This window comes from Vigna unguiculata, chromosome 7 (genome assembly GCF_004118075.2).
Source record: "Vigna unguiculata cultivar IT97K-499-35 chromosome 7, ASM411807v1, whole genome shotgun sequence".
Classification (NCBI taxonomy): domain Eukaryota; kingdom Viridiplantae; phylum Streptophyta; class Magnoliopsida; order Fabales; family Fabaceae; genus Vigna; species Vigna unguiculata.
Window position 1 is genome coordinate 21,132,820 of NC_040285.1, and position 18,737 is coordinate 21,151,556.

General features: G+C 31.3%; 1 protein-coding gene and 2 non-coding genes across 3 annotated transcripts; all 3 read left to right on the top strand.

The window, feature by feature from the left end:
• Window positions 1-3,480: 3,480 nt before the first annotated feature.
• Window positions 3,481-3,562, top strand: TRNAS-UGA. Its single transcript has one exon. It is a non-coding gene; the product is annotated as a tRNA-Ser (tRNA).
• A 9,621-nt stretch (window positions 3,563-13,183) lies between these two features.
• Window positions 13,184-17,058, top strand: LOC114192132. Its single transcript, XM_028081741.1, has 4 exons — window positions 13,184-14,483; window positions 16,050-16,257; window positions 16,344-16,473; window positions 16,564-17,058. The coding sequence occupies exons 1-4, from the start codon at window positions 13,684-13,686 to the stop codon at window positions 16,824-16,826; spliced, it is 1,401 nt and encodes a 466-aa protein (XP_027937542.1). The 5' UTR covers window positions 13,184-13,683; the 3' UTR covers window positions 16,827-17,058.
• Window positions 17,059-17,556: 498 nt separating this feature from the next.
• Window positions 17,557-17,628, top strand: TRNAH-GUG. The gene has a single exon. It is a non-coding gene; the product is annotated as a tRNA-His (tRNA).
• The last annotated feature ends 1,109 nt before the right edge of the window (window positions 17,629-18,737 follow it).

Below are 18,737 nucleotides of genomic sequence, written 5' to 3' on the forward strand. Positions count from 1 at the left end.
TCCTTCTTGTTTTACATCAGAGGACTTGATTGAGTTGCTCTTCCCACTGTAGAATTTATGTTCAGGGGGGAAACCGTGTTTCCTATAACATACCTCAATGGTATGACCAATTTTTCCACAGTGACTGCAAATCTTCTTATTGGCGTTGTTCTTGTTGAAGTTCTTGCTGTCATGGCTTGGAGGAAAACCATTCTTCCTGTAACAATTGGATTCAACGTGCCCATGCTTCCCACAAAAGCTACACACAAGTTGGGCGTTTGCAGCATTAATCCTCAACTCAGATTCACTCGGTAGGGTATTTCCCATGATTTGTCGTTCTTGTTGCACCACATAAGAGAAGACTTTTGAAATTGAGGGAATGTGATCCATCAATAATACGTGAGACTTTATATTACTATATTGCTCGTTTAAACCCCGTAAAAACTGCATAACATGATCCTCAGTCTTTCTCCTAGAAATCAAGGACAACATATCGCACGAGCATTTGGGGTCGCAGCTGCAATTGGGATCTGGTCTGAAGCTCTCAAGTTCATCCCAGATAACTCTCAGTTTTGTAAAAAATTCAGTCACGGTGAGGTCTCCTTGCTTCATGGATGAGGCCTCCAATTGCAAGTCTGACACGCGTAGAAGATCTCCTTGAAAGTATCTTGATTTGAGATCATTCCAGATTTCTTCGGCTCTATCCATCCACAGGATACTTTGGCGTATGGAAGACGAGACCGAGTGCACGATCCAAGAAACCACCATGTTGTTTCCTCTCTTCCAAGCATGATACGTGGGATCCTTCTTGGATGGTTCTTGAGCGGTCCCGTCGATGAACTCTAGTTTATTTTTGGCGCTCAGGGCAGTAACCATGGATCTGCTCCATGAATGATAGTTGCTCTCGTCGAGAACAGGAGAAACGAGAGAGATGGCAGGATTCTCTCCAGGATGAAGATACAAGAAACTATGAACAGATAGATCGTGAGATGGATCCTTAACCTCCTTTGTGTTTTCAACCATCGTGAGAGGAAGGAGAGAAGGGTGAAAGGCAAGAACGACAAACTCAGAGACGCGCAGCAGAGCACTTCAAAAGAAGCGCTCTGATACCATCTTGGAAATCTTGATGGGTCTGACGGGCACCACAGTAGCATTCTTGTTCATGGTTGGAGAAGGAAAACGTGTGACTAAGATAGAGTGCAGAAGAAAAGGAGAAGAAGAGAAAAATAGACTTTATTGTATTAGAGAGGAATGAATATCTGATACAAGCTTCTCACTGTACCAATACGAAAAGAAACTAATATATAGACAAAACAACATAATAACAGAAAGCAGTTATGGCACTGCAACAGTCCTAACACTCTGTAATGTATTTTACATTTCTTTCTCGAGACGTATTTATTATTCTAAGACCCTTGTACCAATTTATTAATTAAATAACAAAATAAGAAACTGTTTACCTCAAATCGTTAAAAACATTGTTGATAAGATAAGTATTTTATGCCAATATGAATTACAAGAGAAATTCAATTTCAAGAAATTGTTTCATCTATGTTGCAAACGTTTTGTTGGCGCCGTTTTCTTTACCATGAGCCCATATATTATTTGTTGAATATTTCCTGCACAGGTAGTTTTTTCTTTTTTTCTTTTTTCTTTTAACTTTTACACATGTATGTATTTTGAACCGAGATAAATTACAAACTACAAGAAAAGTAAATATTATAAAGAAGATATGATGCCCAGATACGATACGTGTATCGGATATGACATGCATTCGACACGTCGATACGTTTATTTTCAAAATAATAGAATACGGTGATAGATACACGATATATGAATATTGAAAAATACATAATAATTCTTACAAATATAATAAATATATCATTGTTATTGTGTAAATCTAAAATTTATAATTAGAGACCAATTATTTTGGTAGCCAAAACCTGGTAACTAATGTTAGTGACCAATTTAAAAATCAATTCATAATTGAAGTTATTTTAATTATCAATTTAGAGACCAATTATAATTTTTTGGAACTATTTTAGTTGTCAATTTGGTTACTATATAATAACTAATTATTTTTTGTCACTAAAATTGATCACTATTCAAAAATTTTATTGTAGTGTACTACAATTTTATAAAATAGATTTTTCATTGATAAGTATTGTTAAAGTATCCTAAAGTATCGGACACGATACGTGTTGGATACGGACACGTGACCCAAATTGAAATATCGGTGCATCAAGCAATTGTATAAATTTTGAAATTTCAGTTAAAATCTCAAAACTTGTTACTAGTTTGTTATTACATTAAAATTTACTAAAAAATAGAATAAAAATATACATAAAAAACCACATTAAACTTATAATAAAAATTACATTTTACGAAACATGATAAATTATATCTATTATGAAAACAAATTTAAATAAATACGTATCACAAATTATTTGAACAACATGTTATTCTTAAGAAAAAAACTAATTACAAACTATAAGAAAAATAAGTCATCTTGAAGATGGTTTCATTTATCTCACATGTGCTTCTTCTTTTTATTTCATGAGCATAGGAGTGTGCATTATTTTTAACTGTGAAATGTATTTACTGTATATATACATTTTCATAAAATCATTTTAATTAATTAATAAAAGTGCATCTATAAGAATTTCAAAACTACAAGAAGAGCACATCATTCTAAATAACCAACTAGATTGATTCAATCCAAAAGTATATAATGTTTTTCAACGTGATTTTCATTTATTTATTTCACCTTTTTACCTTTTAATTTTACCACTAAAAATTATGATTCTAGATTTCAAAATCGATCTTTTGAGTCATGATGTGAACTAAATTAAAAGGAATTTGAAAACCACTTTGCAACATTTCATTAAAGAAACTAATTAATTCAGAAAAAAAATGTAATTCAAACATAATAAAAATAATATATTCAAATCTCATACATATAGTAATAAAGTAACAAAAAATGAGATTTTATACATAAAAATGATTTTAAAAAACATAAAATTAACATTGATGCAGACATTTATTTATTTTTTAATTCAACAAAATAGAATAACATGATTAAAATATGGATATACGGGTGCATCAATTGTTCTTTTTAATATAAGTGTACTAAATAATCTTAAAATAATAATATATAAGTGTTTATCCTTTATTTCTTAGAGTATAAACTTAAACTCTCCTCCTTCCTCTTCAACCTCAAAACTACAAAAATCATTGTGAACTTTGATCTATAATATATAGTGTAGAACAAGGTCGAGTGTTACTTTGGATAATTCATCCTTTTTTTAATCTATTTTCATTTCATCTTCTTCATCTCTAGAAACATGTTATTTAATTTATTTTCTTTGAAATTAAAATATATTACTTTAAATGTAGTGTGTTTAACTATTAATTGTAATTATGTTTTTTTGGTAGAGTAAAAATGTAAAACGGACATTAGTTTTAAAACTTATATTTGCATGTTAGTAATAATTTTAGCTTGTCGATATGTCCGAGTGGTTAAGGAGACAGACTTGAAATCTGTTGGGCTACGCCCGCGCAGGTTCGAACCCTGCTGTCGACGTTATTTTTTAATTTTTCTGATTTTTACAATAAAACTGTGTTCTTAATATATCTTTATTTTGAACTAAACATGATTTTCATTTCTCTAAAGTATAATTGTGCTTCTAACGACTAGTTTCTTGTATTATGATTATATCTACAAAAATTGTATTTTATTTTAAAGCATTGACATACAGTTTCACTATATTATTATTTTTTTATAAAAAGTAAAAGTGAGATTGTTCTTATATACATTTCAGTAGAGTTTTTTTTTTCTTTTTTTTTTTCTAAACCAAACTAAAATCGAGCTTCTGGTTCAAATTCTTTTAAAATATTAATTTCTACTCAAATAAAGAACTAAGACAACCAGCTACATGTGTAACTAAACTTTTATTCCTATCCAATATCTCACCATTAAACCAAATTACATTACTTTCCATCATTTACTCCCTTTTTTTCTATACACAAATTTAATATTAATTAGATAATATTGTGATTTACCAAAATATCATTAGTTAATTTTAAAAAAATTAAATATGAATTAAACTAAAAACATGATTAATTAAGATGTTATTATTTATAAAATTAAAAATCATGTTAAAAATTATCTAACTTTTAAAATTTGATGCATTTAAATAATTAATTGTAAATCAAGTGACAAACATTTCCTCACACCAATTAAAATAAATAAATCATAATAAAAATTTCAAATGAAAAGATAGGAGTGAAGACTAAATTGAAATAATTTTAATAGGTATAATTATAATAACACACTTGGCCTTTATTACTTTATAGTACTTTTTTTTATTAATAGTTCACATGTTATGACATTATATTGGTTTTTATTTTTCTATTAAAAATTCACATGCTAGGGCATTATATTACTATTTATATTTTCTTATTAAAATTCACACGCCAGGACATTATTACATTTTATGTATTACTTAAATATTTTATTTCTCATATAGTTTATTTTGCATTCTCTTAAAGTAGGAAAAATTAGAAAGTACGAATAAGAAGTTAAAAAATAACAAAAAAATAAAATAAATCTTGGATTAAAATTGCATTCATATAATTTTATTTAAAATTATTTGTACCTCATTATGTAAGAATGTAAGTTATGGTTTGAAATTAGTATTTTGATATCAACTGTAGATTGATATTGAGTATTGAATGAAGTGCATCGAGAGTGATATGATGTGAGAATTTAACGTAGAAGAATGCTTTAGGAGTGCAGAATTAATTCTGTCATTGTGAGCATTGATTTTTCGTACAATTATTACAAGTATTTATTTGAAATTAAAGTTCACATATTGATATTATTCAAATTCTAATTACGAATAACATACATTCATTAGTAGAATTGCATCGATGGTTAATTATAGGGATGACAAAAATATCCGCAACCTGCAAATATTCGCATATAAAATCTGCGGCGGATAGTTATTACCCGCGGGTAATGGGTAGCGGGTATTTTAATACCCGCTTATAAATGAGTCGGGTACGGGTATCATACTATCCGTATCCGCGGGTATCCGTTATCCGCAAAAAATTAAAATTAAAATTTAATTTATATTTTAATAAGTTAAATTTAATTAAAATTAAAGTTAACAGTATATTTTATTATGTCAAATTTAATTATAATTAAAATTTAATTTAATTTATATTTTATTTTTATAATTTTATATTAAAAATTTATAAAATAAATATTTTTTAAATATTTGCGGGTATCGGGTATCCACGGGTACCCGCGGGTTTTAAAAATATCCGCGAGTATTTTTTAAGCGGATACCCAGCGGATAAACAGGTGGGTAGCGGGCGGATTTTTTTTGGGCGGGTCAGGTTACGGGTAGGCACTATTCGTACCCGACCCGACCCCTTGCCATCCCTAGTTAATTATGTGTTATATATAAAGTAAAATGTTTACTTGGTTAAAATCATTTTTTTCTCTATTTTTATTTAAACTATTCAATTTGATCTTTTATTATTTTCTTAATTAAATTTTATTTTGTATTAAATCGATTCAAATTAGTTATTCTTTTTAGATTTGTATAAATCGTGTTAATTACATGTAAGTTCATAATATTTTTATTTTGATTTTATTTTTAATTTTTTTCTTACATATCAAGTTCGTATTGTGTAACTTAATGTGAAACCCCTTTAATTAAACCATCTATTTTCTCTCTCTGTAAGAATCTAAAAACACAGCTACTTCCACCCTCCCCCTCTACTATCAAATTCTCCTCTAGACTTCTCCTATTTGATCAGTTCCCTCACCAAATTCCTTGCATTCTGTGACCAGATTCTGGAAGAATAGACTCAATTGAACCCTTTGGTGCTTCATCCCTCAACTCCTTCCCTCCTCGGTTAATTTAAGATCTCTGCCTCCTTGGTACCAATTTAAACCTCACCAAGCTCAAATCTTAGCAAAAGAGGTAAGGGAAGCTAACCTTCACTTAATTTTCGAGTAATTAGAGTCTTTGTGTGCTTGGATGGTATGATTCTTTGCTTAATTGCCATTTGGAACTACTTGTGGTGTGAAATTGGAACGTGGCATGTGAAGAATAGTTTGGAAATCCTGATAATTTCGCCCAGGCGAGTAGCTCTCGCTTGAGCGAAAGTATCAGAGAGTTACCTCTGTTGCTGTGCGAAGTCTCGCCTAGGCGAGCTGGGGTCGCTTGAGCGAGAGATCCTCTCGTCTAAGCAAACCAGCCTAGCCTGAGCGAGAACTCGATCAGGTTTTCGAGTTGCCCACTGTAAGGGGTCTCGCCCAGGCGAGAGTAGTCCGCCTAAGCGAGATTACTCCCTAGCCTAGGCGAGATTCTCTAGCTTAAGCGAATTTCACTATAGAGTTATGTTTTCTTCTCTGTTTTAAATGCACAATAACTTTATTTAGTGAGATAATGTGATGTTTGCTTATAGTATGCTGGATAATAATGATTTATAGTATATGCACATAATTGTATGATGAAAGTTTGAGGAATGAGATGGTGAAGGGATGAGATGGAAAAGTACTTAGTGTGTTTAAGCACTTAAGGACTCAGATTTGGTTGGCATCCTGACGCTCTAATAATCCATTAAGACTCATGTAGAGTGTGATGGTTATGTCGTGAGGAGTAGTAGGAGGTCCTAGTTTATGGACCCGATCAGTCATAGACGCGAGGGGGACTTACCTTGGGAGTGGTTGGGTGATAACCCCTTGAGCCTAAACTCTGCAGAGTTTGGGAACCTTCACAGGTGCAAGCTACCAAGAGATCCAATGTGCTTACATGATTCGGATATTGAGTTAGAGTTGGGTACTTGTGTTTCTTGTAGTGGTGACTTGATTTAAATTCTGATGGGTGTGAAATTATTTATTTACTTATATTCATGACTTCACCTCTTAATGTATGTTTGGTTAACTTACCCTTCTTGCCTGGCTTGTTTTTCTTATGAATGTCTTCTTTTGCGATGACCACCTACGACTTGGTGTGAGCAGAGAAGGATCCAGGTGATGGTACTTCTGGTGTTTATAGTGCATTTTGGTTCGTGCTTTCAGAATAGAGCATTTTGGGATGTACATGTTATATCTTTCCTTAACATAGGTTCTCTGAGTAGTTGAAAATTTAAAACAGGTTACTTGAGATGACTGTATTAAACTCTTGTATGACTTTTCTGACTATCTGCTTGCAATATCATAATATGATATTTTGTTTAGTAACTTAAAAGACTATTAAATGGGATGTTACACTTAAAAGTGTCAGCATCACGTATAAAGAAATAATATATTGTATTTGATTCAATTGTTATATTTATTTATTTATTTCTCATTTCAATATTTTTAAAAAAAATAAGTTTTCTTTGTCTAAAAGGAGACTTAATTAATAATTAAATTTAATTATAATTTATATGTGTATATATGTCAAAATATTTTTAAAAAAATTATATATCAAATCACTTTATCTAAATATTAAAATTAATTTTTTTTAAATTTAAAAAAGATCTATTTTAAACTTAGATTTATTTTTAAAATATTAAAGTGTAAAGGCAAAATTGTTATTGTAACTTTTAAATTTTAATATATGAAATAATTATAAAATTTTATTTCCCTTTATTATTTTATTTATAAATTTAAACTATACATTTTTTAATTTACTAATAAATTTATTAATAAAAATTATAAATAAGCTAACAAAAAAATAAATTTATGTAATTATATCAAATATTAACATAAGAACTTTAGACTTACATTTTTAATATTTTAAAAAAATTATAAATTTAATTTTTTTAAATTAAATTAAAAAATAAAATTAATTCAATATTTAAGTGGAGTGATTTGACGAATAAATTTTAAAACATATTTTAACATGTATATATATATATATAATGTTATAATTAAGTTTAATAATAGCAAACAACAAGAAACTAATTCAACTAGATCACGACATCCAAAACAACAAACACCCACAAACTTCTAAATATTGGGTACAACAACCAATAGCCACAACACCTCCATCACCTCCTTCCAAGAAATCACCTAGAAAACCAAACATACCAATGTGTATTTATATCACATTGAAATCAGAAAAATTATGAAGCACTACACCACCACAGACAACCTAAAAGAACCCACTAAATCACGTCGACTGTTAACGTCGAAGACACCAAGAACAACTGCCACCAGCAACGTCAACGCGTCATCCTCGTTCCACTCTAATGTGAAGTCCTTCAACGTCGAAGACACCAACAAGTTCCTGCCACACACTCACGAATTTGCAAATGGATTAGGTTCCATGAAAAGTTATCTTGTTAAATGAAACATGCATGAAAGGTTAATGAAGTTGAAATCAGATCCAAGTAAAACAAAACCGATTCCATTTGCTTCTTCAATAACAAATCCAATTCCAACTAAAATAGATTTAGTTTCAGCCAAAATAGACCTGGTTCCGCCACTCTGCCGTTGTGCTATCTTCATCACCGTGCCTCTCCTCAACGAACAACAGTGGAGAGGTAGGGAAGTGGTAGGGAACATGAAACATCAAACAAAACGAGAGTGGTATGTCACATCACAAAATAAAAAGAACCATAGTATGGTGGAACAAGCACGACATACAACTCACCTGTTAGAGCTCAGGCATGTCGATAGTCTCTTAGCCTAACGATGAAGAATGGAGAACCTTCCTTCTTTCCAACTCATGTAATAAAATAAATCAACTACCTTCTTAATGGTAATTCAATGGTTCATTCAAGACATTGAACAGTACACAATGCACGGTCAAACAAGTTAGGAATCTATCTTGTTTATGCATTAGGAATCTCTATTGTATGCATTAGGAATCACTCTTCATTACAAACCTTGAGTAGTGCAATGTGTTGGATTTGTTTATTGTAATAAAAAAATGAGGGTATAATAGTAAAATACTTAAAATCACTCTCAAATCTCATGTGGGATGCAAAATGGAGAATGATCTCACAAATGAGCTCTTTGCCTTGCTTTTTGTTGGGTATTGGGCTCCCTTCCTATGTGGAGAAAAGGCCCAAAATTTGAGAAGTCCATGTCTCACTTAACCTAGTGGAGAGGGGACTATAAAATAAAGAGAGAGGCAGAACAATAGAGTCAGAACACACTGAAAGCCCTAACGCATAGAGGGAGAGGTAGAGGGAAAATTCTGTTCACGTTTTTCACAGAGCTGTCACAGTAGAATCGGCGCTGCGGATTCGTTCACCGTTGGATCGAGCTGAAACTTTTACAGCAGGTTAGGAACTCATTGCTCTTCATTCTGACTGGTCGGATCTTTGATAAGAGGTATGAGTTGGGAGATATTAATTTCGCACTGCAGCAGTGATTTGTAGAGGTTTTCCTCTCTTGTTCTTCTCTATTTTGAAAACTTTGTTGCTTTGTTATTTGGTTGGGTGTTGGCACTAATTTGTGCTATTGATTGAGACTCTTTTGTACTCTTGTTGATCATAGTGAAGCTATTTCTTTGGTCTGGACGAATCGTGGTTTTTACCCTTGATTTGAGGGGTTTTCCACGTTAAAAATCTTGGTGCCTTTATTTGTGCTTTTGGTGATTTATTATTGCTGCTCTTTGATTATTGCTCCTCATAGATTCTTGCAAGTTAGGGGAAATTATATCCGCTGCATTCTCTGGTATATTGTTTGTTGTTGTTTTCCCCATCACTTTCCATTCTACTAAAAAGAACACGAAAAATCTTTTAAATCGATGTTTCCTATCTCCTTTAAACATTAGTTACCTCCAAAAGCGCATAGTCTTACATAAGTCTTAGAGAAATATAAGGATTGTGGAAAGAGAAATTAAATTTTAGGTTAAATTACTCTTTTGGTCATTCTATTTGTCAAGTAATATTAGTGTGATCCTAAAGCTTTTTTTTCTGTCTCAATTTGGTCCTAATTTTCTTAAAAATGATTCAATTTGGTCCTTACCGTTGATTTTGACCAAACGGTGTTAAAGTTAATGCGTGTTAAAGTTAATGCCACGTGTCAATTTTTGGTTTTTTGAATATTTTATATTTTTATATTTTTTTAATTTTAATTTTATGTTTAATGTGTGTCACTCAATAATTGTGCCACGTGTCAAAATGATTCAATTTGATCCTTATTTGTTTTTAGTTTCAATGTAGTCTCATTTTTTTGTAAAAATGAAGCAATATTGTCCCTCCTTAAATTTACACTCAATTTAGTTTTTGTATAAATCTTATGATGATATTCTTTCTAAAATTGACAGTTTTATTAAATATTTGTAGAAATATTTTTAAACAAGATTTTTTTTTAGTTTTATTATTAAACAAAGTTAAACTCCAAACTTAATTTCAACAATTAACAATTTTTTCATCATATATAAATACATCAAGTGTATCATATTATATAAACTTAGTGAAGATTAAAAATCAAATAACTTGTCACACATAAGTTTTGGAACTAAATTTAAAGTTTAAAACAAAATCAAAGTTTAATGTTTTGTATAGAATTTAAAGTTAATTTAAAATATTTCTATAAATATTTAATAAAAACATTAATTTTAGCAAGAATATCAACATAAAATTTATAAAAAAGTAAATTGAGTGTCAATTTAAGGAGGGACGATATTGCTTCATTTTTACAAAAAAATGGAACTAAATTAAAACAAAAAAATAAATAAAGGGACCAAATTGAATCATTTTGACACGTGACACAATTGTGAAGGGATACGTGTGAAAAATAAAAAAATTAAAAAATTAAAAAAATAAAATAAAAAAATAGAAATTGACATATGACATTGACTTTAACATCGTTTGGTCAAACTAATGGTAAAGACTATATTAAATCATTTAAGAAAATGAAGACCAAAATTGAAACAAAAGAAAACTTGAGAACCAAACTAATATTATTTGACAAATAGAAGAACCGAGTAATTTAACCTAAATTTTAATATTAATAAAAGAAGAGAGATGGTATGAGAGAAAATGAGAGTAGGTTTAAAAATTTGCACACCGCCACATTATTAATGGTTCCACCTTTTTTTATGCTTAAATTTGCAATGAAAAAATAAGCTTTTTTGTGATTTAAAATTTGGGTTGTCTACATTGTATCATGTATCTTAAAATTACTTTATGTGTCCATTCTATTATATATATATATATATATATATATATATATATATATATATATATATATATATATATATATATATATATATATATATATATATATATATATATATATATAATCCTATCTTAAATTAAAACTTCACTTTGTATTTTCAGAAAAGTTTAATTAAGTTTTAATTGAGTGATATAAATGTTAAACTACTAATAACTTTATTGTTCTATTATTATTATTTTTTATTAATAACTTCCACATCATTACTTATGTATTAAGGAACCGATTAGATTGTTTGTTCTTATAACTTATTTATATTAATTACATAATATTACATTTCTTAATAGATAAGAGAAGTAAGTAAGATGATAAGATATATAACAATAATACTATTTGATTAATAAAAAGAATTAAACGACATAAACTTAATTAGAAAATATAAAAATTTTAAATGCTTAATAAACTAAAAAGTAAATATCCATTTAATTTAAAGCACGAATTCTTCAAAACACACGATTTATCTTTTGGCAATTTTCTTTTTTAAATATCCATTTAAGTACTAAAGCAAGTAGAACCAGAAGCGCAAAAAACCCGAAGTATCAAAACTATATGTTGTGAACCAAAAAATGGTTGAAGTCTAATATTGTAGATTTAGGAAGAAGAATCGGCAAATCTTCACATCAAGTCCACAAATCTAATATCGTCATATTCACGAGTCCATGTCTCTCAGTTAGACCACATTATTAACTACAAACAACATTCATACTACACCAAACAATGTCAAACATATCTACCTATTCAAAATACCCAACCCAACACATGTTTTTTATTTTTTTATTTTATTTTTCTTACATGTGGATACCATTTATTTCCCTACATTTTCTAAAATCACTTACACTATTATGCATAGTCAATTTATCGTTAATCACTCATTCTGGTATAACTCCAAAACGTGTATATGTTATAAAATTATTATCATCATCTAACTCAACCTATTTTACAAGCTATTCAAGTATTTCATTATTTTAAGAACAAATTTGGTAGTTTTACTCTGCCTTTCTCTTTCAGAATTCTTGTTCTGGTGCTTCTTTTCCTTTAGAAAGTGACTATACGTGATGATTAGTTTTACATTATATATGGCAAACACATATATTCCTATGCCAGTCTTAACTGTTGAGCATTAAGCCTGTAGGGTACACTGTGAAACAGACCTTCCCTGTTTTCACTATATTGTTTTCTATAAATAATATATTCAGGCACGTTCCATTTCAATCTTCTATTGTTTTCACATACGACATTACCATTTTTATGTCCCTCCGCAAAATTGGTGGACCTCTACACATATGATGAATATCGTTCACACAAAATCAATTTTTGCAGGCAAAAGATTATCGGATTCTAAGCCAAATATGTATAAAAAATAATATTTTCTGTGGTCTTTGTAAAGAAATTGATAAAATGTAAAACATTTTGAGTGTGGAAGGACCCCGGTATTCCACCTTGATTTTTGCTCTTAAGGTGTTTGATTTAAGTCCATTGAAACTTCCTAAGTTGAAGAAATTGTGTCCCCAGTCCAGCTCACACTGTATTGTATTGCATCTGTGATTATTTTTTAGAAGTTCTCATATTTAGGTGCAGTGAGTCAGAGTCAACAGTCACAACTCCTGTCTTTACTCTTTAGATTATTTTGTAAACTTGTAAAATGGTAATGGTAATGGAAGGTTAGGTTCATGGGAGATGGGTACGCCGGGTTTCCTGTGACGTGGAGTTCCAAATAAGAATCTCACTTCCATGTCCACCGTCACCACCTCCTCCACTTCTTTCTTCATTTAATTTACTTTCATTATTACCATTTAGTATTCTTTTCCTTCGCTTAATTCACTTGCTTCTCTGTCTTAGTCAAACAAGAAAAACAATAAAAATATGAAAACCCATACCTGCCTTGTAAGTTATAACAATGCTGTGTGAACTTCGCAATTCTAATGTTTGTGATCAGGTTAACTTTTTCCTATTCAAAATGATCAATAAAAATCAACCAGTTTATTAAACTACATCAGCAAATTTTACATGCCCTATAAACGATATTGCCTTTGCGTGTGTTGTGTCCACTACACAACTAAAAGCAGACCAATAATCTTTTCTTTTTTGGTAGCAGTTGGGGATGAGCATCACACTCACCATACCATACCCATAGGCATCTTCTTTGTTTCTCTTTTTTCTTGTCTATGTGTTGAATTATGGCATCATTTCCAAATAACGATTCCATTTTTCTAACATTTTATTCACAAATGCCAAATGGCACCAACCCATTTCCTTGAAGACTCCTTCCCCTTTTCTACTCAATTCTGAACGGAAAGCAAAGCAAGCCTTCAACTAGTTCCTAATCTAATCCACCTCAATACTTATTTATATACTTAGTTTTTGGTTTCTTCGTTTTTCCTTCCAAGTCACTGTATATTATCCAACTAGTCCTTCCATTCTCACACAAAATACATGTCTCGCCAAACGTAATCATCTGACAGAGTTAAACCTCACAACTCTGCAATTAATTAACTCCACATCTTATGATTTCTCCAAGGCAAGATCCTCTTTTTTCACAGGCCGGCTTCTCCACCATGCTCAAGCTCCTCAACAAGAACATCCGCCGCTTCCTCCGCCGTCTCCGGTGGCCAATTCGCCGCCGCTCGAAGCCCAAAGTGGTAGTGATCAGCAAGCTCGGAAAGAACGCCCCAAAGGCCCAAACTGAGCCAAGCCCAAACCTTTCCGCGGCTGTTCATCCTAACGCGCAATTGGGTACTCCGAAGCCAATCCGGATCGCCACGTTCAACGCCGCGCTGTTCTCCATGGCCCCGGCGCTCCCGAAAGCTGCGCGCGAGTTGGGGGAGCAAAACGGCGTCGCTCCGAAGGCGAATTCGCGGCCGAGAAGCATACTGAAGCATTCGCCATCGCAGTCGCAATCAGTGAGGAACAGAGCAGAGGAGAACGTTGGCAGCAGACAGAAGATGAGGGTTTCCATAAATTTACCAGACAACGAGATTTCGCTGCTGCGAAGCCGACAATCGAGCTTCTCGGAACACGACAAGGAGGGGCTGAAGGCGTGGTCGGTGGGGGGAGGTGGGGCCCACGTGAGTAACAGAACGGTTGTTGAGGTTCTGAAGGAAGTGGACGCGGATGTTTTGGGTCTGCAAGATGTGAAGGCTGAGGAAGAGAATGGGATGAAGCCTTTGTCTGATTTGGCTGCGGCGCTGGGAATGAACTACGTCTTCGCCGAAAGCTGGGCACCTGAGTACGGCAATGCTGTCTTGTCCAAATGGCCCATCAAACGCTGCGTCTCTCACCAAATCTTCGATCACACTGATTTCAGGTCAGTTTTTTTTTTAACTAACTTTTCATTTTAATGCTGCACTTCTTCTCCATTGCTGTTTCTGCAGTTTCTTTGTTTATGTTAAGCTTTTTGGGTCACTGGAATGGAACAGGACTGAACTCGAAAATGAAGAAACAGTAGTTTTTAATTCTTCAAACAAAACTCCAATGGAACTTCCGATTATTTACTTATTTTAATTTAGTTCTTCCATTAAACTGTCATCTCAACTCAACTAAACTTTTAGTTTGATGATTTATTTTTTTTAATAATTGTTTCTCATTGGTCATAGAAATTAAACACGAGATTTATTTATTTATTACATTTCATTGTATTTTATCTTTGATTGCATATTTAAACACGAGAATTAACTTATCTTCCAATAATTGATTTCTACACTTAATTCTAACAGTACATCTCCTGCAGAGTCTGAAAAGCTTATCATTAAATAAATACATGTAGCAGGTATTCTCCTTTCATTTTTTATATAGTAGTGTAACGACGCCAAAATATTTTTTTAAAGAAAAAGGAGTAAAGTTAAGACACCTTTTGGTCTTCTGCCCTTGTATGTATTTCGAAGAAGCTTCTTGGTGCTTGTCACTGCAAAAAAAAAAAAAAGAAAGAAAAGATAATCACTTTTCTGCTCATAAAGTGACCAATTATTCCATCACTTTTGAACCAAAAAAGAATTCTTAAACTAACACATGGGAAGTTTCCAAAAGCCACACAGAAGATTTTCTCATTCACTAACTACTCCCTCTTCCAAACCAATGCTTAAGCAATGATCGACCTTTCCCATTTAGCTTTACGCAAAAAGTTTAGCGTTAACATCAATTCTGAAACTGCTCTTAGATTCTTTCCTTGTTTTCTTCTACGTGGCAACGGCAATGATCAAAATGCACGACATGCCAACTGTAATAGCTGTTGGCAGCGATGCAGGATTCATCCCCACCTACTCCTTATTGGGATTCTCTGTTGTCACCATTCATCCATGTTCCCTTCACACTCCTATTTTATTTTCAACCTCAATCGTATTTTTTTAGAAGTTTATAGATGCATAATTTAGTGATCACGGAATATTCCAACCAAGGAACACCAGTTTCAGATTTTTCTTCTTGTTTTATACAAACTTTTGGATTCTCCAAATACAAATGATGGCTTATCTTGAATACTATAAACAACTCCTCTAAAATGTAACTCTATCTGGTTTGTGTTTTTGAAGAACGAAACTTGCACAGTGTGCAGCATAAAATAATTCAAGTTTGGTGTGAAACAAATCTGTCTGATGCATATGAGGTACTGTTTGTCTGGGTTGGGAGAACAGTCAGAATATATACTTTTCTTGCTCAAGTTGGATCATAATTATATTGAGAAATTTGTTACTTTCCTCCAAAGGCATAATCTGTTGAAAAATGATTGTGGAAATCCAAATTCCTACCCGTGAAAGCAACCTAGTTAGAAGGATTGAAGCATTCTAGAGAGTGAAAGTATAGTGGTTAGAGAATGACTTAACAACAAGTATGAGCATGACATCCACAAAATTGTGATTAATTAATTTTTGATCCACAGGAATGTGCTGAAGGCCACTATCGATGTGCCTCAAGTAGGTGAACTTAACTTCTACTGTACCCATCTTGATCATCTTGATGAGAATTGGCGAATGAAGCAGGTAAATGCAATAATTCAATCTAGTGATGAGCCTCACATCTTAGCTGGAGGCCTTAATTCACTGGATGAATCAGATTACTCCCAAGAAAGATGGACAGATATTGTGAAGGTAGTAGTACCTCTATTATTGTGTTGCTTTTTGGTCTCAATCTTAAAAGTAACAAAAGTAGAAATCAAATTTTTTGTTGGGTCCAGTACTATGAAGAGATGGGAAAGCCAACACCAAAGGTTGAAGTGATGAAATATCTCAAGAGTAAAGACTACACTGATGCAAAGGGCTATGCAGGGGAATGCGAGTCTGTTGTCATGATTGCCAAGGGCCAAAGTACAAACACAATCTTCAAACTCTAATAAACATGGTTATTAGTTATTGTTATTAATTACTATGATCACTAAAATTGCAAATATTGTGCAGGTGTTCAAGGCACATGTAAGTATGGAACTAGGGTAGATTACATATTATCATCATCAAATTCTCCATACAAGTTTGTTCCTGGTTCCTATTTAGTACTTTCTTCCAAAGGGACTTCAGATCATCACATAGTGAAAGTTGATGTGGTGAAGGCAAATGACAACCCTGAAGAGAAGGTGACAAAGAATACGCAACAACCAAGACAGAGAGTTGTAAAAATAACACAATCCACTCCCTCAAAAGGTATCTGGAAAACACACAATTGAGACCTATATTGAGTTCCATTGGTTAGATTAGTATGATGATGATAATATTTCGGAATTGGGCATTTTGTTTTGTTCCTCCTGCTTCTGTACACAGCTTTATTCAAATAGATTTAGCAGCATATGAGAAAAAAAGAGTCTGTTCTGTGATCATGTATGTCATTTTTTCACAAAATAGTTGTATAGATTTTGATTAAGAACTCTAAAAATCTATGAAGTGATTTCTTGCTGGTCATTCCTTGACTATGTTCCTATGTATGATGTTTTTATTTTTTTGAAAAAAATAATTGTATAGATTTGACTTTAAGAATTTTGAAAATCTACTGTGTGATTTCTTGCTTGTCTTTTTCTGACAATGTTCATAAAATTCAGGAGTATGATACGCTGTTTTGAATTGAAAGTATAATTAGTTCGTCACTATTAATGTTTAAAGAAACATAATAAGAATTATTATTATTATTATTTATATAACTTCATAAAAATGAGATGCATTTATAAATGTTTAATCTATTGTTCTTGTTAGAGGAATTATACTCTTTCATTTTATCTACATCTATTATATATATCTATTTTTATTTATTTCTTCTTCTCATCACTTATCATGTAAAACTTATAAATCTATCATTTTTAAGTATACATTAAATGTTGAAGCAACCTTTTAGTTTTCACGAATATTTTTCCTTTTAATGAAATAATTATATCTATGTGCGTGAAAGTTTTCCTGGCATCTACAGTGGCTGTAGTTTAGTGGTGAGAATTCCACGTTGTGGCCGTGGAGACCTGGGCTCGAATCCCAGCAGCCACAAATTAGTTTTTTTTAATGGTTAATTTCCTTTCTAAAAAGAGTTTATCAAAACTAATTTTTGAATTAGTCCATTTTAAATTTTGAACCAATTTAATCTTTTATTTTTTGAAATATGTGGATTTAGTCCTTTTAATCAAATTTTGTTAAGTTTATTCAATGTTTTGTATGTATTTCAAGATTGTATTTGAGTTGTTTATATTGTTTAAAACATTTTTGCTTTAATATTAAGTCAAATACTATTATGAAACGCGCTTGAAATATCAAATAAACTTAATAAAATTTAATTAAAATGACTAAATTCACATATTTTAAAAGATAAATGACTAAATTAGTCCAAAATTTTAAAATGAATATAAGTTAAAGGATCAAAATCATATTTAATCCAAATTAAAATTTTGATTTAAAAGTTAAATAAGAAACTTCTACAAATGCAATGGACATTCAGTTAATGTAATTTTTAAATATATTTTAATTTATTTAATAGTAAGATAAGACGAAGACACCCTAGGTCCCCCCACGTTGTTGTTTTTTTCACAGATATTGTGCTGTTTCACACTAGATATAAGAGTAGTTTAGATGAATTTTTTATTAATAAAAATAATATTTTAATTTGAATTCCACTAAATTATTTTATATTAGAAAATTATATATACTACTCTCTTTAAATTCAAAAGATTGTAAAGGTCATATAGTTAATATTACATCCAAGATAAGGATGAGGATGATGAGCCTCCTTTTCAATTTATTGCCAAAGCTGGCATAACCATAATATGAAAAGTAGCCCAGAAAGGATCACAAAGTGGAAAAAAATGTTAAGTGTTTCAAATATAAAGAATGATGTTTTGAGTGTAAACGTGAGGGAGAAAGAGTAAACATATATTGAATTGCAGAATGTTTAAATTTTCGTTGTTATATTAGTTTTAGTACGTGTTGCAGATATAATATAATTGGTTTTGCAATTTTTGCCCTTATTTAATTGATATTATGAATTTTGGATTTTAATTTAATTAAAGAATTAGATTTTGTAGTTAAATATTATAATTTTAAAGTGAAGTATTTTTAAATATGTTAGATATAAATATATCAAATTGAGTTATAAATTTTAAAGG

Coding starts and splice junctions, on each gene's coding strand:
- LOC114192132 (XM_028081741.1), top strand. CDS start 13,684: ATGATTTCTCCAAGGCAAGATCCTCTTTTTTCACAGGCCGGCTTCTCC. Junction 14,484..16,049: donor TTCGATCACACTGATTTCAG/GTCAGTTTTTTT, acceptor TTTGATCCACAG/GAATGTGCTGAAGGCCACTA. Junction 16,474..16,563: donor CATGATTGCCAAGGGCCAAA/GTACAAACACAA, acceptor AATATTGTGCAG/GTGTTCAAGGCACATGTAAG.